At 27.6% G+C, this 24,782-nt stretch overlaps 1 protein-coding gene across 1 annotated transcript in view; it reads right to left on the reverse strand.

Moving 5' to 3' along the window:
* Positions 1-708: 708 nt before the first annotated feature.
* Positions 709-24,782, reverse strand: part of LOC142320294 (lachesin-like) — an 884,028-nt gene continuing 859,954 nt past the window's right edge. Inside the window, exons 9-11 of the mRNA XM_075358001.1 lie at positions 10,978-11,194; positions 4,661-4,803; positions 709-852 (exon numbers count right to left, since the gene is read on the reverse strand). Coding sequence (XP_075214116.1) covers positions 4,667-4,803; positions 10,978-11,194 — 354 coding nt within the window. The 3' untranslated portion in view covers positions 709-852; positions 4,661-4,666. The remainder of the gene's footprint in view (positions 853-4,660; positions 4,804-10,977; positions 11,195-24,782) is intronic.

The following is a 24,782-nucleotide window of genomic DNA, read 5'->3' on the forward strand; positions in this document are numbered from 1 at the left end:
ATGAGTTAAAAAATATATTCTATGCATATAATTTTTTTTACCAGTACGAGTATATTTTATATTAAATAATTGTTTTCATTCTACAATGAAATTTATAATTAAAAAAAATAAACTATATTATTATTATTATTATAAAAAAAAGGTATAAAAGAAACAAAAGACAATTTTTTTCTTTTTCTCTTAACTTCTTATTGTATCATGATTTTGTATTCCATAAAATCTTACAAACAAATACAAAAGCAGCATTTTTTTTTTGGTTTTGTTTAATTATATTGTACATTAATAAGTAACAGATATTTATCATCAATAAAATAAAGAGATTTCTATAATATTATATAATATATATATTTTTTCAATTATTAATATTCATTTATTAAAGTATACATTTACAAAGTTTATATTATTTACAAGAACAATTTACAACTTTACAAAAAGGGAAAACGAAATTTGAATTATTAACATTTACAATAACTACTATTATAAAATAAAAATATTTAGATAATAGAAAGAAAATAGAAAGAATTGTGACATTTATTGATTGTTTATAAAGTGAAAAAATTGCACTCATTGTCCACATTTAATTAATTAATTTTTTTGTATAAAAATCAATTAATTTTTTTTTTTTTTAAATTACATCTTTAATTATAATAATATGAGGAATATTAATTAACACAACTTTACACAAAAACTAATATAAGTTTTATTCAATAATACTTCAATGTGAAGTTAGTAAGAAAAAATTAAACAAAAATAATTATATTTAATTAATTATTATTTACTATTTATCTTCTCCATGAAGAAACAAACAGACATTCATATCTCACAAACAAATTTGGGTAACATATAAACCACCTGAAAAAAATACAGTATATTAAAAACTTTTAATACAACATTTGTAGAAGTATGATAAATATAATTATCATTTCTGACTCCAAAACATGGTAACCAGTATTTATTCGAATGTAATCAACTACATAAGTTTAAATCATGTAAATGGGTTTTTAAAGTAATTATAGAAGACTTTTATTTAAGCTGAAAGATAAGAAATTTTAAAAGAGGTTGAGCTAAATTTCTCACTAAATCAAGATTTTTTTTGACTCTCAATACATATGCGTATCTCTGAAAAACCTTCCTTAGAGAGAAACCGAGATATGATGTGCGTGTACCTATTAAATTGTTTACTTTAACTTAAGTATAATCTCCTTTCAAAAGCTGTTTATAAAATTTCCAAATAATACTTAGTACACAGTTTCATAGGAAGAACAGATCAAACAAATCTTCCTAAATTATGAGGTAATTTTTCAACTAGTTACGATTGTATTTGTCAGTGAACTCACATTATATTACTGATAATACATAAACGGAAGTCTTTTTGCATTCCTAAACTGCCCATCAATTATGTATATTTAACTCATCAGTAAAATATTTATCAAAAAACCCAAAACTCTTAAGTTTTACAGTTTACCTCTTTCATTACCTGGAAGTTCGATGAGAGAACTTTATTGCATAAAACTGTACGTCATCGGTTGAAAGTCGTCAATCCCAAGCGTTGGAATTAAAGGGCCAATGATGATAACACCAATTGCGGTGGCCTCTAGGTCACCTGATCTGACCCCTTGTGATTTTTTTCTTTTTATAAAGAATCTTGTAATTCTTTTATAAAGAGTCGTTGTGTGTGAAGGCAGCTTGTAAAAGTTCTTCTACCCGATTTGAGGAATGAAAATGAAGCAGCTCTCGCTTTCATTAGTCAAGATATGAGGGTTGAAGTATGGGGCCAACTATCCAATTGGATGTATGCCGTCACATCCAAATCTTACCTTACTAAAGTAAGGTAGGTAGTATCGGTTAGATGGGTGCCACGATACTTTAAGAAAGGAACTGTGGCACACACTGAGGCTGAAGTTGAACACTTTTACGGAAAAACTGTAAGAATTGTCTTTTAATTTTACGTGTGATTCATTAATGCAAGTCAAGTTATGAGAGAGATTAAATAGCTTTAAACGCTGGTATGCTTTTTTCAACACTCTTTAATTTTTGGAGCGTTGAAAGGACACCATTTTTTGAAAGGAATTTAGTACGGGTTTAGATTTGAAGATTAAATCGAACAGAAAAAAGCACTTTTGTGTAGGTTTTCTTTAGTTAGTTAAAAGAAATTTTGAAATTTAAGTAAAATTCCGGGGAAAAAATATAAAGGGTGTCTCTTCTTTTCTTAAAAACAAATTAATATTTTAAAACCACAGTCGATTTTATATTTTTATTATGAAGCCCACTAATTAATCTTCAAACTTATCGACAAAAATATAATACTCCTTTTACAATTCCAGTTATGAAAACTGATAAATTACAGACTACGATGCTGGTGGCATTTATTTGAGTAAAGTTCCTTACACATGAAACAATATTGTTATTTTAATCACAATTACCGCTTTACTATCTATAAATGAGTTTTTTTCCTTTTGATAACGGCTGTAGTTATTAAATTTCATACAAAATGGGTATCATTAAGGGAAATCAATATTGTGATATGCAATTACAATAAATTTTATATTACATAATTTGACATTTTGTAAAAGAAAAAGAATTTAAAAAAGTACTGTAATTTAAGAACGTAATTTGATGTATTTAACTGATAATTTCGTATTCGGCTTTTGTAAATGTACGTACTCAGTCCATAAAAGCGAATATTTTCTACTATTTTATAAAAAATTCCAGAAATGTTTAGAATATTTACTGTAATTTTGTTATCCATGCCATAATAAATTTATTATAATTCCAACAAAACAAGACCAAATTTAAAAAAAAAATCAATTTTGTAACTTACAAAACAATGGTCATGTTATCGGTTGGTCTAAGCTGATCATAAGCTGATCATAAATAAACATCGGAGCGGTTAATGTGCAGTAACAGATTGCTATTAATTTATTTTTATCTTTGCCCTAGAGAGAAGTAAAATAAGCTTAGTGATATTTTTTTTAGATAAAATATCGATCAGATCGAAGTGCATGGAATAATATCTTGTTTATAATAATCAGTAACCTATAAATATAAATTACAATATTGAAATTGTTTCTACATTTTTCTTCTAATACCTGTAATTTAATTTTATTATAACCACTAATAACAAATTAATAAATTAATTCCCAAAGCACCAGCTGCTGTTTTAATCTATTGTGATCGTTCTGTCTATTGTTAGAATTTTTAAAGTATGTAATTTTTTTTTTCTTGAGGCGAACCTAAATATAAATAATTACGCTGTAGCAAATAAATTATTTTTATTTTACTACTATTTTAAATATAAAATTTATTTTTTTATATTACCTAATAAACAAGACAGGTATTTTTACAATATTTATAGTAAAGGAAGTATTGTGATCGCGAAAAATTTAGGTTTTTCAGATTTTAACGTAAATATACACTTTGACCTTCCCTGAATCCATTTTGACTTGGTTCGGCGTGACGTCTTTACGTACGTATGTACGTATTTCACATAACTCAAAAAAAAATTAGCAGTAGGATGTTGAAATTTTGGATTTAGAATTGTTCCAAAATCCAAACCCAAATCCAGACAAATTTTGATTTTAGACTTTTTGTTAACTGTAGTAATAAGCTCTCATTGAGAGTTTTTCAACAAGTGGTACTTATTTTCATTGCTTCCAGAGTTATAACCAAATAAAATTTTAATTAATGAAATATTTGGATCTTACAAGGGAAGGGTCATCGGTTCAAATCAGATTCATCTCCTTTTTTTATTTTTCTTGTTTTGTTAAATTTACATATATTGATTTATTAATAATTATTAATAAATAATTAATAATTATTTATTAATTAAATGTAAAAAAAATACTTTACACGCCTTCTTAGGCGTGTAAAGTATTAATTGCTTAATGAAAAACCTAACAATTTTTATATGTCCCTTTTTAAAACTTCATATCAAATGATTGTCGGTCAATTTTGGGCTCAACTTCAGTGACGTATTATTTACTGACATAGAAAGAAATAATCTAAAAAAAAAAAACCGCAAAAGTATTATTTATAATAAACTCTTTTCTCAACATTCCAAATAAGATGTTCGTTTGGTTTATAATTAAAAAAAGTTAATAATTTAAAATTTTCTATTCTGCCGATCTTTATGAATAGAAAAATCACAATGAAGAGATTATATTGTGATTTCAATTTAACTCTTTCCAAAATTAAATAAAAATTTATGAAAATTAACTAAAGCTTTCTGGTATTTTCAAACTATTTTGATACAAATTTTAAAACAACGTCATGGTTAGATTAGAATTAATCTGAAAAAAGACAATATTAATTAAAACAAGAATAAAGAATGTTACCCATAAATAAGAATGTTACTAAGAAATCCTATAAAAAAACGTTTAGAGGGTCATAATAGTATAGTACAAGGAAACCTATGCGCCACTAGAAAATTAAGAAGATATCAGTGTTAGATAAATAACACATTTTATCCTTAAATTTAATTTACAAATGAGTAATACTTTTTCTAAAATAAAATAACGTAGCTTAAAGTCTTACATTACAACGGAAAAATATTTTATATAACAAAGTAGTAGAAAACATTTAACTAAAAATATATAGATATATATTTACTTTATTTATTCATGAAATGATAAATTATATAAATAAAATTAAAATTACTTACATTTCTCTATAATAAAGGAATTGAAATCAGTGGAATAAGAAGAATTGAGACGATGATCATTATAACATGGGGATTAAAACGATCTGAGTTTGATGTTGGAGACATCAGTTCCATATCTTTCATATTTGGATCCGATGGGTAATCTGAAAACAAGTAAAATAAATACTAATTTACTACAATTTAAATCCAATTCTTTCTTTCGTTTGCTGTAAATCTCTTGTGACTCACCTTTTCATCGGATTCACGGGCGCGCACAAATATACCAATATATAAACTATCTATACAAAAGCAATAATTTTATTTTTCTATGCAATAATATAAATTAATACGTACAACTTTTATGAAATCACATCCTCTTTGGAAAATATCATTCCCTAATATAATTAAATTTGTACTAAAAAATTTAATACTTTAATCACAACAGTAATAAAATTATAATTACATTCCGGTAATAAAGTCAAAATAAGTAGTTCGATTAAAGTTTATATTAAATTGCATATTCATATATAACAGGAAACTATTTACAAGCTCCAATTCTAGTTTTATCTGGAGTAAATATATATGATTAAAGTTTATGATTATTATGTAAAAATATTAATTTAAGCTTAATTTAGTATGTAATTTTAGTTTATTAATTTTTATAACTTCTTCAAACGTTTTACTTTAACCTAGTTTTAATGCTATGAGTTATAAAAAAAAAAAAAAAAATGTAAAAATTTTAATTAATAATATTTTACTATATTTTAACCAAATCTCAGCACACTTTGAAAATTATTTTCGTGTGGAGATAATCTTTATTAATTTAGTATTCAAAATAACACTAGTCACACTGGACTAATTATTTAACGCAGAGATATAAAAATAAAAATAAAAAATGGCATAACAAAGCTTCAAATAAACCAAACCGAATTTGTTAAAATTTTTAAACCATTTTCTCCATTTCATCACTTTTCAAATATATCTTATAGATCATTTATGGGAGTTCATAATTTTATTGTTATATATTTTAGCAGGAAATATGGGAACTCCCATGTGGTATGAAATCAATTATATTATTTGATGGTATATCAAAATTTTTTTTGCTCAATAACAATTACAATTACAATCGGCTCTCCTGCGGAGCCATAAGTAAGTTTCCTGGCAAAAGCACGTGATAAGAAGGTCCTTAAGGAACCCCCAAAATAAATAATACACTATAAATAGTTGCAAGCAAACTTAAAGTCAAATATGAAATTTCAAACTCAGTCATAAATTACGAACCATTAATTTCAGCACCATATAATCCACAAAACAAACATATCAAAAATATGTTTTAAAATAAGTTTGAATATTACTGATTATAAAAGAAAGTCGGATCATACAACCGTAGTTAATTTTTATTTTTTGTCGTATTTTATATTTGTTTATGATAAAATATATATTTATTAGGAGGTTGTATATATATATATAATCTTTCAGTCTGCTAACTGGTTGCTGAACTTTACCTTTATTAACGTGGAGCTTGGAATAACATGAAGCTCTAAGAGAAGGACAAGCGATTATTCCCTGAGATTTTGATTATTACTAAGCTTCTAACTTCTTAAAAAAACCTGATTCTGTTTTTAGGCTATGAACTTTCATAAGTTAGTTAAGCTAATGTCCTGATTCCATGTTGAGTAAAGGCACCCCGATTTTCTGTGCAATTATAAAAGGATAGATCACTACTAGTATTTGTAGGGGAAATAAATAGCCTCCTTTTTTTTGTTTTATTTATTTATTATTTTTTTAACTACTCACTCCTAAGAAAGAAATGAGTCTCCGATACATTTTCTCCGGAAATTTTGCGTGGGTTTTGGATAAACGCCAACCGACTCCAGAAATTAGAAAATGTATGATTATGTATGCGGACGATTTTACCTAAGAACCTGGCAAAGCTTTGTTTCTTATCTGATGTCTACAGTTAGAAACTTAATACCGGGTGGTTACTAATCAGATAAAGTTAAAAATCCTTATTTCTCCAAACAATTTTATTGTTTCAAAGAATTCTAACTCGCGCAGCATAAATACAATTCATATTTTATAAAAATATTAAATTTCGAAATTATATCAATGAATTACACTTACCGACACGTTGTAAATAAATTAATGTAATTTTATTAATTATATTTAAAAAATATATACAAAGTATATTTAAGTCTTTGTTTTTCGGACATCATACTGGCAGCCGCTATTAATTAATTTATGATTGGTGAAATATTATGAAATTATGATTTAATCTCCATACAACTGGGAATAATTTAATAAGTTTATGCAAGAAAAAATAAGTATCAAGATATCCTATAACGTAGTAGGATAAAAGAAAAGATTATATAAATTAAAAGTGATCGGAAAAGAATTGTTATTGTAAAAGTAACTTATTTTATTCACCACCAAAATCCAGAACATTGGTTTCCATTTTATTAATAAATAATAATTTTCTTTATTTGTGTTTACTGCTTTATTTATAATCATTTTCTGAACAATGAAACTATACGTAAATTGTATAGTAACAATGACGTGTTTTTAATAATTTTATTAGCAAATCGCTTATTACTAGTAATCTTAAGAAATAAGTTAGTGCACGGTAATTAGCAACACAATTTTTTTATAAAGTGGATTTTTTCCAAAAGTAAAAAAAAAAACTGAATAGTTAATTAAAAAAAGTTTATTTATGGAAATTCTGCATTGAAGCATTTTTAATTATTTGTTGATTAAATTAAAAATAACTAGCTAAACTAAAAGTTTCTAAAATCAGTGAATGCTAAACTACCATAATATATATAATATATATAAAAATGTATGATAGTGACTATGATTAAGTAATTATTGTAATATAAAATGTGATTTATTAAAAGTTATCAGAACGATTTCCTTAATCTAGTAACTTGTTTTAAATGTTCATTATTACTACTATTATAATTATAATTATTATTACGGTTAAATCGTTCATTTTTACTTTTTTACAGGATTTATGAGCTGCTTTTATTTAAGTGAAGATAAATAATTTGTTTAAATTATACATTAAACTATAAATTATTAATGTTACAAAAATGAGCAGATTCTTTCCTATGCAGACTGAGTGTGTTGAAGGGTTGCCCCTGTAATGTCAACATAAATGTCGGCTGGCAAAGGCGAACTGGCGAGCGGGGTTTGTTATACTACCTATCCAGATGACATCATCCGATTACTTACAACATGATTCAATCTTTATAAAAAGCAAACACCAACAGACTAGTACAATACAATTACTATAGTATCTTTATACATACTTGCTCCACAGCGAGGGAGGACAGTATGTTCCCCTTCCACAGAATGTTGTACAGACGACAAACTCATCTGATGTCCCCCTACCAATCACAGATACCGCAGTATACGTGGATTCACAAACCCACCGCGCGCGCTCCCGCGCATTCATTTTTTTTTTACCGTTTTATTGTTCAGGACGTTGTACTAGCATTGCATGCACTTTTTCCGAACTTTTTTTTAATGTTAAGAAAATTGTTTGAAATAATAATTGAATTATTTTATTAATTTTTAATTTTTCTTAAGTTCTATTATTTTTTTTTATTTTTGTGGAAATTTTGTATTTCGCAATCTTAAATCGCAACAATATTTTAAAAACGCTATATATTTTCCCGTTTAACTATTTCAATATTTATAATTTTTTTTTAGTTTATTTATTTACGATATTTTTATAAATATTAACTGCTAAAATACAACAGAAAAATTAAAATAAGTTTCACAGAATAATTAACATTATCAGTATATTTGCTGCAATTTTTTAATCTAAATTATTTACAACAATTACATGAAGTTTACTAAAAATGCACCATAAAAAATTAAAATTAAATTTTACGAAATAATTAAACGTTATTTATTTCTATTTACAATACGTTTAAACCGATTCATTTGAATATGTAGAGGCTGTAAACCTTCAATTCTACTTGTCCTGGGTTGATCAACATCTATGTTATCGTCCGATTCTACATCGGATTCGATTTGACTTGGACTTTCCAAGTCATTGGAATCTGAAGCCTTGAAATAAATTTATAATTAATTCATCAATGGCAGTATCCACTATGTTTTCTTTTTCATAAGCCTCCTTAATCTCTTTAGACGTATGAGCTACAACTTTACTCCAGATCACTTCAGTTATTTCATCCACCGCTTCTCCAAACAATGACTCAACATTATTTACGATAAAAACTTTACTTCGGTCAGTTACCTTACTCTTAACTTGTGCCCAAATTAAATTTGTTGCGTTAAAGTGGCACTGTTAAGGAGGCGACCGAATAAGTCGATGACATTTCTGCTTTGCCAGTTCATCAATTTCATATTTTTTTTTACCCATTGAAAATAACCGCTTTCATTTCCGATTGATAATCATCCTTTTTATTCAACGTAAACGCTAACAGAGCTTTTGGTACAAATTTCTTGTATGTGCCGGAATGGACAACAATAATTCTTCCGCTTTTGTCAGTAGGTTCTTTTCTACAACACAGTTTCGTTTCATCGATCCACGATTTTGTCCTAACATACCCGCCATTTACCCACATTTCGTCTATAAATACTGCCGTTGACAAATCCAGTTTTGTCACTTCATGTAAAAAAATTACAGCGCATTGACAAAATATCATACCCTTTCCAGCAGGAACATTCTACTGTTTATTTTCGTCCAATTAAACCCGAGCTTACGAATTACTTTCCACAAGGAACTCGATTTGCCTGTAAATAACTCCCTTTCCTTTAAAATATACAACATTTTTTCAACGTAGGAATATCTTTATTACTATAAATCTCATAAATAACATAACAAATTGCTGGTTTAGTATATTCATCGAGTTCTAACACAGGTTTCTTTCTGTTTCTCTTTTTTCCTGGAGACATTTCAAGCGGTTCTTAGAAACATTTGAGACGGATTTCCGACTAATATTTAAAGCATCAGAAACCCGTTCAGTTACTTTGCGAAACGGAAAAAGAGGTTCGTTGTTTTCGTTATCTTTTTGAAAATAATTCTTCAACCGTTTTATAAATACCCAACTTTATGATTTAAAATCTGAATGAATTTAAAAGCTTTTGAGCCTTGATCGGTCTTTGTTATTCTATCATTATTAGCCGTAACACAATAGCAATAATTTTTTACGACGGTGAAAATTATACCGTAAAAGTTTGTAATAACGATCCGTTACTCTATAAACCAAGTCAAGCGACGAGAGAGGGAGCAACTTCAAGCGAGTCTACGTAGTAGCTTACAAATGTTTGCTAGGTAACAGAGAGGAGAAAGACATGACCCACCAGCTGTGGTGGGGGCTAACTACGCCTTACATTTGGAGACACTGGCAGCAGGAAAGGGAATTTCTGTGGGACAAGTTAGGATAAAAATACGGTAGTACACTAGACACAGCTGTTAGCGAGGGGAAAACTTTCAGCTCACGTATTGCACAACATCATAAATAAGAAATTAAAATATATAATAAGAAAATATTTTGCGTTATTTTAAAAAGAAAAGATTTTATTTCTAAATAATAGTTGAAAATTCTTTCTATTCAGATTACGCTTATGACATTTTTAAAAATATAACTTACTAATTAAAATAGATGGGACAAAAAAATTAAAAGTTAGAATAATTTATAAAAGTTTTGTTTATTGGAGTGGAAAATGTTTATGAATTTAATATTTGTTTTAATTTTCAATTTATTTTCTCGATACGGGGTATATGTTGTTAAGCTAAAAAATATGAATTAGTAAAATTTTCATTAGTCTAATCCTATGCGTGATTTGACTTTCACAATATATTCCTATTTCTTTCATTTTTTTCTAAATTAAAAAAATAAATAAATAAACGAATGTAGGTAAAGTACTTTATAATCTAAATTTTATAAAACGTTTATTAAAATCAGAATACTGCAAATTACCGTGAAACAAAACATCGAAAAAATTCTCGTGATGGAGGTGCTTTTTATCTATGGCAATATTTCCCTGTGTTATATAAGAAAATATCTCCAAAACAAAAAAAAAAAAAGTAGGTAAAAATTAAGTTTATTAATGTTGAGTTTAAGTTTATTATATTATTTATTATTCTACTATGTAATTATTTACGCGTATCGCGCAATTTCAATTCACTTTAGATTTTAAACTGGAAAAGAGAGAGCATGGGTTATAAAATATAGCAACCTAATATTTAATTTTTTTATAACAAATGACAATTTAATTTTTCAGTATACTATTAGTTTTTTATTAATCTGACTTTTCATAAAATGGATATTATTGAAAAATTAAAAGTAAAATCGACGAAGTACCATATCTCTCCTCACCAGGTCCACGGGTGTAGAACTGATAGAGATCGGAGACTTCATTCCAACCATAACGATTCTTTGCCTGAACGATAGCCTCAAATACGGAAGCGGAATCTAAGCCTCGTATGTTGTAGGACATTAGATGGGAGAACGTTTCTCCATTGGACGGCTGAAGTATTACATCATGCCACTTGCCAGGCTGCTGATACGTTTCGTTCAACTGAAACAATCAATCATTTAACAAGATATTATAACAAAACTGAAAATGTAAAACAAATTTTATAGGCAAACAAATTTTGTTTCAGACAGAATACACGAAAAAATGAACGCATATTTTGGATTATAACTGGCCGTTAAATTCCAGATCTTTAAATATATATTTATAAATGTTGCTGGGAGAAAATTTTACTAATAAAAAATGAGATATTATTCATTTGTAAACTTTCCTCGGATTTTAACTTATTTTATTTTATTAAAATGAATAATATTAAATTGAATAACAATATCATTTTAAACATATCTTTTGATAGCATTTCTAGAAATATATGCAACTTCGTGCAACGAATTTGGTGAAAAGGATTGAATTATGTATAGGGTATATAGCAATATAATGATATACCGAATAATTTAACAAGTTATAAATTATCATAAACAACTATTAGGTATCAAAATATTATGAAAATACCATTTTGGAGTTATCAGAGATACATTTTTATAATATTAACATTTCCTCATCATCTGAACCTTCAGGGCATTAAATGACATAAAACATTATAAGTTTTGCGTAGAATATTTAGTAGTAAGTACAGTTTGTCAAAGTTATCTTAGCGTAAAAATGTAGTAGCATAATACTGTACGAGTAGAAGTGTTGAGTTTTTGTACCAGTATGTATTTCCATCCACCTAAAAACCAATGAGGCATGCACAACCAACTCCTTCAGTAATGGCCACCTGCTTATGGGTAACTTTTAAATTCAGCACATTTAACTGGTGCGTTGAGCGTCCTCATAAACTTGAATCTCTTTTTAATTTTATCATGAAAAAGAGTTCAACTTTATGAAGAAATTCGTTTTTAAGATGAATTCTTTTTGTTAAAAGTTTGTTAAGTAGTTTATGTAAGTAACTTGTTTACGAAGATTTACAAACACATATATCTTACGTAAATAAATTTTCTTTATATAATTATGAGTTATTATGTCGTTAACATCAATCAATTACATTAAAATATACGTAACTCATTTTGGAATAAAAAAAATATCCAATCCTAGTTGCTTTAAGTTAAACGAATATTTCTTAAATATACCTATGCAGTAAATAAATCTGCCAAGTTATTAACTCAAAGCGGAAGCAGGAATATTCCTGCTTCCGCTTTGAGTGTTGAAGCAGCCATATGGCTGCTTCAACACCAATAATCATATAAATTACATAGGTAAAAGTAAATAGTAAAATTAATATTTATCAAAAATTTCATCTTTACCATTATACCTCTTCATTTCTATCCCTTTCTTCTGAACACTTTTTTTCATTTAATTTAATCTCGACACCTTTAATTTCTATTACAATTTTTTTTTTAAATTTTTTTAACCACACTGTTTTACGAAAATCCAAACCATCACGTTTTTGAGATTATAATACACTCAAAAGACAATTTTTGATTCTTTTCTACATATTTCCTATTTTTTCTGATTATATGTGATTAAAAACTTCAAAACAAACGTAATTGCACACATCCGGTTATCAGTATATTTTTAAGCAGGTGAAATAATCTTTAAATACAACCACTTTTATTCTAGTTGTCAGTACAGAATCTATCGATTCTGAAAAATAAAAATGAAAAAACAAGCAAAAAATGTTTTGGTTGTTGCGCGATAAAAAATGTTGTTCATATTGATAATTCCCCACAAAGGAATATTTTTTAGTAATTAAACATATAAAATTACATAAGTTATAATTACGCTTACCAACCAATGGTGGTTGGTAACATGTTGGTTGACATTGGTTGGTCAATTAAATAAATAAATAAATAAATTATTTACGAAGTAAATAATTTATATATTTTTATATAATATATGCCAACGGGCCATGCTAAATAAAATAGTCAAACATATATTAAATTTAAAGTATACACAAAAAATATTTCTGTGATTACATTTTGCAGCATTAAGAAACTTGTTTTAACTCATACAGAATGTAATAATAAATTCATAATGATAATATTTTAAAATATAAATCTTAAATAAATAAAGAAAATAAAAATTATGCAATATCTCAATAGCTAAATCCTGTAAATATCCTGAAAACCAGCTAACAAGCGCTGGTAAGCTCTACTAGAAAATTACAAAATGCGAAATTATCAAACTGAGTAATTATTAAAATACGATTTCTGTATTTCGTACTGATAAAACTAAGTAGCTAACTACCAATACTAATTTGATATTAGTTTTTTTATTAAAGTCGAAAATCAACTGCATTCAAACATGCTGTTGTGATAAGTGACAACACAGTTTGCTGTTGATTAAGAAACAGTTAATTCTTGAAAAAGGGAAGTTTATAAAAATAGCAAGATTTATAGAGCAAAACGTATTATACGTTTCTCTCTGTACTTAGTCGAAAACGTTTGATTTCCAATTGCTAAACTTCTTACAAATCTTAGAAATACACATTTTTCATAAGAAAACATAGAACTTAATTTTCTATAAAACTAATAAACATAAAAAAATATTTATTTTTGTGATATTAGTTTATTTTATAATTTTTCAAATTTCTTCTCTCCTCTCACCATTTAATAATAAATTTATAATCACCAATCAAACATTATTTTTAAAATTTCGTTTGTTTCATATTCAAGTTGTATATTCAAGAGTATTATTTCAAGTTTTAGGCTGAAATAAATAAAAATTTTCAAAAGTTGTCATTTTACTTTAAGTTTTTAAATACCCTTTAATATTAACAACAAATGTTTGAATTTGAATTTTCAAGCTCTAGTTCAGCAATTTTTTTTTTCAATTTCAACAATATCCATTTATTTTCTTACTTTTTCATTATATCATTGATAATATTCCTCTTTATCGGCTCCAGAGCGTTTGGATTGTTTCTATTGACTGTCTCTTCATAAACAACTCTTTGTAGTAGATCGATAAACAAAGATCTAAGATGGTATAATCAAGGGATATTGTCCACAGTCCCACAGGAATGATTTTTGGCTTCACCATTAAAAGTGATTTCAAAAGACTGGAGTCAAATTATTCCTGTCCGAATTATATACCACAAACGTATTTTTATTGCACCGGAGATTCATTGAAATTATGAGAGACACTCAGTATTCCTGCCCCGCCACTTTTGACTAATGATACACACCAGTAATTCTCAACCTGTGTGCTACGGCGCCCCGGAGAGCTGCGGCCTCTTAACAGGGTAGCCGCGAAATATCGTAAATGGTTCATAATTATTTGAACCAAAACATTCATAATTATTTATTTATGTTAATAAAGTAAGAAAATAATGAAGATACACGAGTTGTATTTATATTTATCTCTTACTTACGAGTTGTTATACAATACTTATGGTAGGGCGCCTTGGAAAAATTTTAATTGAACAAGGGGCGTGGTGACTCGGAAATGTTTGGGAACCACTAATATACACAATGAAGGAAAACTAGATTTATTAAGCCAATCTAATCTCAAATAAAATTTTTAACCATCAGCAGTATTCATCCGTTTCTTTTTTTTGCAAAAAAAAAAGCAAGTTAATAAAGCATGTTGATTCGGTGAGTAGAATTTTGGCAATCTTCTCGCAGTAGAATGAGCCGAATAAAAAAAAGGTAATCTTTTTGTTGGATTAATCTTCATTAATACTTATGAAGAGATATCTGATCTGCTATTAGCATTGTCCACTACAATTAAAGCTTTGTAGACTATTTTTAACCACGTTTTTAACTACTCTTTTTAAACGTTTTCCTTCTCAGATATTAGTAGAAAAGAAATAATTGTATTTTTATCAATTACAAGAATATTTCTTCTTATAATTTACGAAAATAAACATGTGTTTTTCAATTTTTAATCCCGTTGTATAAACACAATTAATCAATTTACCGAACAGCTTTAAATAGTAACTAATCCTTCGAGTGAACATTTTACCAGCGAGATTCACGTTCCCTTATCTCAGCTATATTATGATCTATCTCTTACACATAATAGAACCAACAGTACCATTGTAGACCAAAATCAAAATTATCTGCTCCAGTAAAATAGGAATTTAATTTTACTCCGAACAACTTGAACCAGTTGTAGAAATTTGGTTCTGATCATCAATTATCGCTTTATATCCTCATTTTTCATAACTAGAAAAATGGCTGGCCTACATCCTTCCGCAAAAAGAAAAAGAAGAAAAACATTTAACCTCAAAACACTAATATAAATTTAGATAAATCGTTCGAATCGTGAAATATAAATCGTTCGCCCGCTACGGGCGCCGCCCGGCGCACTACGATTGGTCCGCTCTGCGCCAATACTAGCAAAAATAAAACTGTGAACAAATGCAACAAAAAAAAAACCCACGCATTATACTTATTTATTGGAAAAATTAATATTCAAATCTAATTTTTAGGTTAATAATTTTCTAAGTTACTTTTTTGACATTGTAATTTTTCGCCTACAAATAAATCATCTAACAAGTAAATTTTCTACAAACATGAAATTTTAGATAGTAGTAGGTGTGATGGTAAATTAGATATCTGTTTTACGAAGAAACTTCATTACGCTTACTTAAATTTTGAATTCGATCATGAAGTATGAAAATTTAGTAAATATTTATTTTAAAATAACCCAAATATTAAAAATATATATAGGTCTATGAAATTCGTAGGAATACGATAAATCTCAGTAAAAATTTTACTTTACGTTTAATTAATACTATTAAAGTTACTTTTTAATAATGTGTATAAATTTTAATACATATTATGTATGTTAGTAATAAGAACGAATTTGTACCAAATCGTAGGATAGTATATTATTAAACATTTTCTACGTAACATCTGAAAAATTAAAAATATATTATAGGCCCAATATATATAAAAAATAATAATTTATACCTACTATGTGAAGCACAAAATCTTTTGTACGGATTCATAAGTATTCAAATAAATACATTTTAAATTATTAAAAAAAACATGTTGTGTTATAAGTAATGTAGAATGGTTGTATAAAAACGTTATTGGGATGGTTTTATAACGTTAAATTAATGCATGTGTAATACGCACCATTCAGGAAATGATTTTACGCTTTCAGATTTGTAAATTTATCGTCAAATTTAAATGTAGTTGTTGGATATGAAAAGGAGAACATAAATATATAAAATTTATTTCATAGCTACTTTTCTCCAGCAAAAACTATCCTTTTTACATTGTGAGTAAATTTATAGTCTTGGAACGTTATCAAATAATTTCTTATGTTTTTGCTGTATTGGTTTTATTACAGGCTTTATGTCACATAATATGGCTAATTTTTTTTCGAGGAAAAGATTTCACTACAGTTATAGCACCTTTTTTTTCTCCATCTATTTATTTGTAACTTTTATTTGATATATTTATGAATGTATCTATGAGACTTTGATGTATTATATTATTGAATCCTTATTTTTCATCAATATACTCTGAATGCTTTCAAAATATAAATTCAGTTATTTTTATTACTTATTTATATTTTAAATTCAATAAATTTAATTCCTTGTTTTTATCCAAAACAACCCTTGACTTTTTCTTTTCTTAAGGATAATAATTATAAAACAATTTTTATAACTAAAATATAAATTAATTTTTTACGATTAAAAATTCTTCGAAAAATTTTGTATTATATATTTGTATGCTTAATTACTTTTACAAACAGGTCATTCAAAAACTTCAAAACTTTTATTCTTATATACAAACAAAAATTGTAAGTAAAATTTAAACTACATATTGTCTATATCTTTCAGTCTTAAACTACAAATCTACTCTTAACTCAAAAATAAAATAATAATTTATGATTTTTCGTAACTTAAATATTATTATATTTCAAGATCATAGGGAAGTCAAATATGCGCTTATAAATTATTTCAAGACAGAAAAATCCCATAAAATTATTGAACTTACAAATAAATAAAAATACTAATGATGTTTAATAATAAATTAGAACCGAATCACTTTGTGAAAGATCTTTAATCATCCTTAAAACATCGAATTTTTGAAACACTTTTTTTTTTTTAATCTAAATAAGTCCGTGTAGTTTATTAATATCTCTTCATTTACCTAAACTTGGTCACAAAAAATTTATCCTTTACTTATTTTGCGTCCTCTCATTTCTCTCTTCCAAATACGTAACACAATAAAATCTTTCATAATAATACAGAAGTCAAAATTATATTCTTAATTAACTATGAATACAGAAATTTGTGAACGATCCTGAAATTTTGTATGTTCCAGACGGATGTAAGATAAGAAATATATATATATTTTATTCAATAAGAAGGCACAGTACTGACTGATCTATTAGGAAGATAAAAATTTGCATAAAATCCGTGAAGTGAGAATCCACAAAATACGCAAAAACATTTCAGCACTGATCGTACATAAAAAAGCCAAAAAAAATTTAAAAGAAAAGAAATAAGTTAAAGTCTTTTTTATTCCTAAGAAAAGTAAAATAAATATGAAATTTCTTCTTTCAGAAAATATATATGAAACCTAATTAAGAGTCAAACAAGTTAATTAACTTTACAAAAGAAATATTTTAGAAAATAAAACCGAGATGAAGTAAAAGTTAAAACAAGCATAATTTAAAACTGAGAGTGTAGAGATAGTTTCCATCCAAAAGAGCAAAAACAATATTTCAAACACAAACCAAAGTTCAGACATTACTCCGTTCAAAAAAATTACGCTGATTTTTCTGATAAATCATCGTTCAAATTAAAATCAATGCTTAATGCAAATTTAGATTTTCTCTGAAAGGTCCTCCAGTCATTCAATTTGAGGGAAATTTATCAACAAAATGCAGTGGAAGAGTTAAAGGCAATTGAACAGTGATGGTACTGTCACGTGTACAATCTCGTGTCAGAAATCTATGCGTTACTACTGTTTTCTTCAAGAACAATCGACAAGGAACTAAATCTGGATAATATGGCGAGTAAAAGTCGCCAAATTTAAATAATTAGACAATTCTCCACGTTGAGCGCGGAGAACATTATCGCCACCATGTTGCGGAGCCCCAAGAGTTTTGATACCATCGCAGGGTTCGTGGCAAGGGTTCTTCAGGAGAAGGATCGGTTGCTCCGAAATAAGGGACAGCCCTCTGCAGAATTGTCGTTTGCACTTGCTTGCACGAGTGGGCGGTAGCGATGAGGAACGGGGACACTCGCACCCCCGAGTGAAAAAGACCGATTCCCGGTGGGGATGCGCCACTAGGCATCCGGGGGGGGGGGTGTCCCAGTTAGAGGCATTGGTATAAAGATCGTGTCCCGGTTCCCGGAGTTGGGACCCAGGAACGGCATAGACGGGCCTGGTGGAACCTACACTGGAGGTTTGAGGCGGGCGCAACGTAAGATTCGACCGGTGGGCCGAGACGTAGAGGCCCGTTAGAGTAGAGGCCCGTTACACTCCCCCGGGCTATTTAATACTTAATTTGCAGGATCCAGTTGAGGGGGGAAAGGTAAAGAAAAAAAAATCGACAATAATATGAACCAAAATAAAAGCATATTTTTTGCGTTTGTTATTTCGAAAATATTCAAACGCTTAATCTTTTACATTGCCTTGAACCAATGTATTAAATGGAACTTTTTGTCAAAGAGGATCACGCTTATTAAAAAAGTCAGCTTGTATTAACCACCTATGCTTATTAGATTTTCTAAACTTTCTACAAAACTAGGAAATCAGAAGAAATACGGTTCTTGATACTGCGGTAGTACAAATATGTATGAAATAAGAGAAGTGTCGTGTAATAAATACTTACAATATACTTGCCGAATCAGAGCACAAAAAAGAGTATTGATCCTTTAATGTATTAAACCATAAGAACGTCATAAAATCAATGGAAATAGACATTATTCAGCTTGAACGGTGAATTGGCAAGTTATAACAAACGTGTAAGCTCGCTGACGGATCAAAAAGGACCTCTGTTTGAAATATCAATATATGATTCATAGATATAAATATCCGCATTGCAAAGACCGTTTAAAAAACTTGTTATTCTACTTGATTATCGATTATTTCGTCAATAAATTCCATTGCAAATTAAAATAATGGTAAAAGTTACCACGAAAGAATCACATTGTGGTGAAAAATCAAAAATCATAGTGATTCCAGCATAGAATACACCTTGAGTTCGCAAACCTGACAGAAGCTATTTAGTTGGAAAGTTCAGTAAAAAGTCACATTTCTACTAACAGAATCACAAATAATTTGATTAAGTCTATACATGAGACTTAAACACCAGTAAACATAAACACCAGTTTTAATTCCGAAACAAGGAAGGGTCTATTCATAATAATGATTGATGAATTTAAATGTAACAAAAAATATTTATAAAATCCGGTTCAATAAAATACAAAGGGATACAATGAGTGGTTAGCTATAAAAGTCACAAAAATTAATAAAAATTTTTGTTAAGTTGTTTAGGATATCTATGGTTGAAAAGCTGATGTAAATTAAAGTCGTTGAGTTATGTATTTAGTTATTGTATGAGATAATTTTCACTTCCATTCATTTTGTTTGTGTATGGTACATTTTAGAGGTAATGGTATTTTACGTTTTTCGTTACTGGAATATTTTTTTTGTGAATGAATTAGTATCAATCTAATTTTTTAATTTAAATGAACGCGTTTTAATAGATTATTGTTATTATTCCATTAATTACATTAACTATTTAAAAGTACTGATTTTTATCAGAATTTCTTTTTTAAACCTATTTCTTTTTGAGAATACTAATTCATATTTGATCGGTTAAATTATCGAGTATCATTTTAAGATATTCCCTAAAAACAATAATAATAGCAATGAATTAAAAAAAAAAGTTTTTCAAGTATTAAAACAAATAAAAATTATATCCAAATACGATTAATATATTATTTTTAATATATTGTGGAAAAGTATCACAACAAAAGTAATGAAGTATCATAACTCAAGTATTGCCTAAAAAATATTTACAATAAAAAAGTCGTTTGCTTCAATACTGGATTATTTTGTTACATTAATAAAGCAACATTAACTATCCGCTATTAATGAAAATATAAATAAAAACCAAATTTTCTCATTATTTTCGATGCAGTGATACTTTTTAATCTCCAACGTCTTTAACGATTTCAGAAAATACCTTTTAATGACTACTCTCGACGACTACTATTTGTGCTACTACTAAAATTGTTTTTTTATTGTTTCTCATACTTAAATATCAGTTAGCAATAGATAAAAAAATCTATTAAACGAGCATATCTTTAAAAAACGCTTTTAGATTAGCAAAAAAGAACAGAAGTGACAGCAGCATCTGTTTTATTTAAAGTAAATACTAGCAGGCTTACATGGAGCCGACACCTTAATAACTGCTTTCATGGAGACTATATTTCAAGTAATTTTATTGTATTTTAAATAATTGCCAATCAAACTTTATGCATTTTAAAAGTAATATGAGATATAATCGCACTGTTTAAATTATTACCAATACTTCACATTTTTCTATCATCTAGAAGTGTTTTGCGATGTAAATTTTTTGACTCAAACTCATGTTTTGTGCATACTAAATAAATTGAGACATTCTTCATCTTAATTCAAGGTTTAATCGGGATGTTAACTCCTTATGTCATTCCGTTATTTTATTGGAAATATTTCCAATAAACAATTTTTTATTTATGTTATAGTTAGTTACATCTATTCTGTAGTCAGTATATTTATTCCGTAATATACTGTTCTTATTTTACATGTTATCTAACTTTGAATATACTTTTGATACTACGTATCAAAAGTATATTGGAGATCTGGTTTTATCTTTCTCTTACACTTATCAAGTAACTTATGCACATGACCTGCCAACATTTATTCTATTAAGTGAGAGATTGAAGAAAGCTACAAAATTATAAAATATAAAACATAGAGGTTATTTTTATTCTCTTTCACAGAAATGTAAGTACATTTCTACGGCCAATTATAGTTACTCTGATTTTTATTGGATGATAAAAAATTAATTTTATAGTGTGTGGAAATATGCCAAGACTGATTGGGATTTCTTTGTTAACTAAGAAATAATAACTAACTCAAAAGAATCCTTTCCATCATGCTATACGTCGGTAGTTACAATAATCTGGGTATTTTTTTTATAATTCAATAACACTTGAATTATAAATTATTAGTGAAATAACTATTTATGGATGGGTTGTTGAATGAACAAGCTTACTTTTATTTTGGGGGGGGGGGGAAATGACATAATCTAATTTCAACAAAAAGTGATTTTATTTGAAAATGTGTATTCGAAAGATATCAAGTTTTTATACATAGGTAAGAATGTATTTGTTAGCATTTTTCCGTTACGCAACAGTCAATTTACTTGTTTATCTTACTCCCACCTAATAAATGTTTAACTTCAGTAAGGCAAGCTTCGATATAAAAGAAATAGCTTCTTAAACTTATTTTAAAAGCAGAATTTAAACGATAATAAATTTTTGAATTATATGTTATACTTTCTTTAGTTTTATTTTGCACTTATTTTACTTTTGTGTACTTTTATTGTATACTCTCTTTTCTTTATTATATATTTTTTTGTTTCTTAATAATACACTATAGAATAATTATTTGTAATCACTTGAATTAAATTAGTCTAAAGCCAGTTTCGTAGAGTACCAAAAAATTAAAACAATTATCTTAGTTGAAAAATGCTAAAACAATTGAATTAAATTTAAAGGCATCCAAATTAAATTAAATGGTTGTACATGGGAATGGAATTTAGTAGTGGTCAGGAAAGTTCTTAGATCTTCAAAGAGGACTAAATTCTGTAGGCAAGGATAGATATAATCAGTTTCTCAAGATTTCTTGTTTAAATAGGTTTAACTTTCGTTTATAATTCAATTCTTATTATATTTAATTAACATAAAAATTTTATAATTACGATACACGCTTTAGTAATTCACATGTGATTATTATATTGAATTTTATGTAATAGATATATTAACTTCTAAAAATCAATTAAGTGTAAAAAAAATAATAATCATAGTTCTATAAATATTAAAGCCAGCATAGCAAAGTACAGATAAAATTTGTTGATTGCTATATTCTTGCTTGGTGAAATAGGAGATTAAAATTCAGCATAATTGCTAAAAAAGATTTTATAAATATATTAAATTTTTATCAAAATCTTTTAATACCATTAAATTTGGCATTTTGAAAAAAATATGTATTATTTTAATAATACAATTTTAATAATATTAATGAATATTTTCAATAATTATTTTAAACTTTGTTACGTAGGCAACTCTGAAATAAAATAAACATTATGTGTTAAATTTTATACACATGTATCTTTTACTTCAAAATCTTGCACACGTTTTTAACTATTTATTTTAATTTTCTCCTATTTATGTAGTGGTGAAAAATAAATGCATTTTTAATATACGAATATAAGAAACTTCGATTTTTATGATTCTGGAATAAAAAAATACTAAACTTTTTTAAAAATTCTCAATTTTGTGAAAATTAAATATTTTTAAATGTAAATGAATCGTAAATTTGTTTTATTACTGCAACTTTAATATATAACTATCTCATCACATTCAATGATTTTATTCATAATGTGGTAAAAAAAATGTTGTGGTATTTTACAGCAGCAAATGGTACGTAAATGTACCTTTTCATAAACTATTTTCTTTTTATTTTCTATAAGATTTTTTATGCTTGTGCAAATTGCCTTTATATTCTTAGGTGGTGAAATGGGCTTCGTTGGGTTTTTTTTATTTGTGGGTAGACAGTGCATATTTTTATGTATTCTGCAAATAAATTTTACATTCGTTATTTCATTGGTCATTGAATGTTTTATGCATATAAATTAGGACCTCCAAAAAGTCTGAATCACAGTAAAAAAAAAAAAATTAACTGAGATGCTATATACCCCATGTACGAATTTTATTATAGCCTATTACTGAATGTACATTTAATTACTACTACGTAGTAACTACTATTGCATATTTAAAGCGCGTAGCAATTCTATCTAGTTTCTATTATCTAGAACTATACGCTTATAGCTGCACATGTTATAAAACGTAAACAAATGGTAGTGTCAGTAGACAAAATATTAGTGGCAGTTAAAAGATTAAATGCCGAAGATTCAATTAAAAAATTGCTTATGAGTTTGGTGTCGGAGAAACAGCCGTCGATTGAAAACGGAACAAAAAAGAAATTGAAGAATACTAAATGTTCCCAAAAAGTTTTTAAATAAACGACCCAGTTAGAAATTTTAATTAAAAATCCTGGCTTGTATGATGCCTGTAGCTTAATTTTATAAAAGGATTTTTTTAAATATTCAGTTTATCAGAAAAGAAATAAAGATCTTTATTTCGCTAAAAATAAACATGGTTCTTAAAAAAATAATATAAATACTGATGGTCTAAATTTTTTTTTTTGTTGTTATAATACATGGTGTACAAGAAAAAATATCGGGGGTTTAAAGCTATTTAATATATCTTAATGTTGACATATAGTAATAAATCACAAATCAACTGAAAGTGTAACTCTTACATTTTTTCCCCACAAGTGTTCAGAGTGAACACTCACAGATCCAACCGATAGGATCCCATATTTTAATGAAATCTTACATTGTGTGAATCTGGATATGTTGGTACAACATATCCAGATTTATACAAGTGATAGCTGTTTCAGTTAGGAAGGAAGCGGAGGCACATAAATAAGATCCTTTATAAAACTTCAAAGGAAAAAATTATATGGGATGAGATCGGGTGAAATCGGAGGCCACCGCATATAAACCCTATCATCGGATCTATGCCAACCGATTCAACGTTGGGATAAACGTAACTCAACCGATCCCGAACAGTGTCATGCTAGTGAGGAGGCGAACCATGTTGTTCCCAAATTAAAACTTTCTGGTCCATCTTGCAGTTGACGGTTGATTATGCAGCATATCAAAATAAGCAACTCCTGTTCCACTTCGTCGAAAAAAGCTAGTAAACTTGCCGTCAGGCAAGAAATTGCCCAGATAATATTTTTGAGAGTTTCTTTAGTATTGTAAGAGTTCTTGTGAATTTTTTTTATTCTCAGATACGAACATTATGTCTGTTAAATTTTTCATTACGATGAATTTTCAGGAAACACAATGCGATCAAGAAACTCGTCATCTAACGACTTTCTATGACTGTTGGTGCAACATTTCTGTCGAGAAATCGGTAAGCAAACCGATTTTTTTCTTATATATTCCACACGTCATCATCGGCATTGCTAATTTTCAATGCTTGCTTTCCTAATATATTTTTTAGAACTACGCAAGAAAGTTTCTCTGACACGTTCTGGATTTCCTTCAAACACCCTTGGTTATAATATTACCCGTTATACAGGTCATTTCAATATTATTATGTAATCGACAAATGTTCATTCTTTGGAATGCACGTTGAACTGTAACCACACATTCACATTTAGCTAACTGCCATATACAGAAGGGTTTTTTATTTAGAATTCGCCATATTTTGTTGCCAAATGGAAAGATAAGGAATCAATCTACGGTCATCCGAGCAACTAAAACCTGTTCTTTTTGTTCTTCGAAACTAGCCTTATATCAACACTTTACACCTGATTCA

The sequence above is a fragment of the Lycorma delicatula genome, chromosome 2, assembly GCF_047948215.1.
Source record: "Lycorma delicatula isolate Av1 chromosome 2, ASM4794821v1, whole genome shotgun sequence".
In the NCBI taxonomy this organism is placed as follows: domain Eukaryota; kingdom Metazoa; phylum Arthropoda; class Insecta; order Hemiptera; family Fulgoridae; genus Lycorma; species Lycorma delicatula.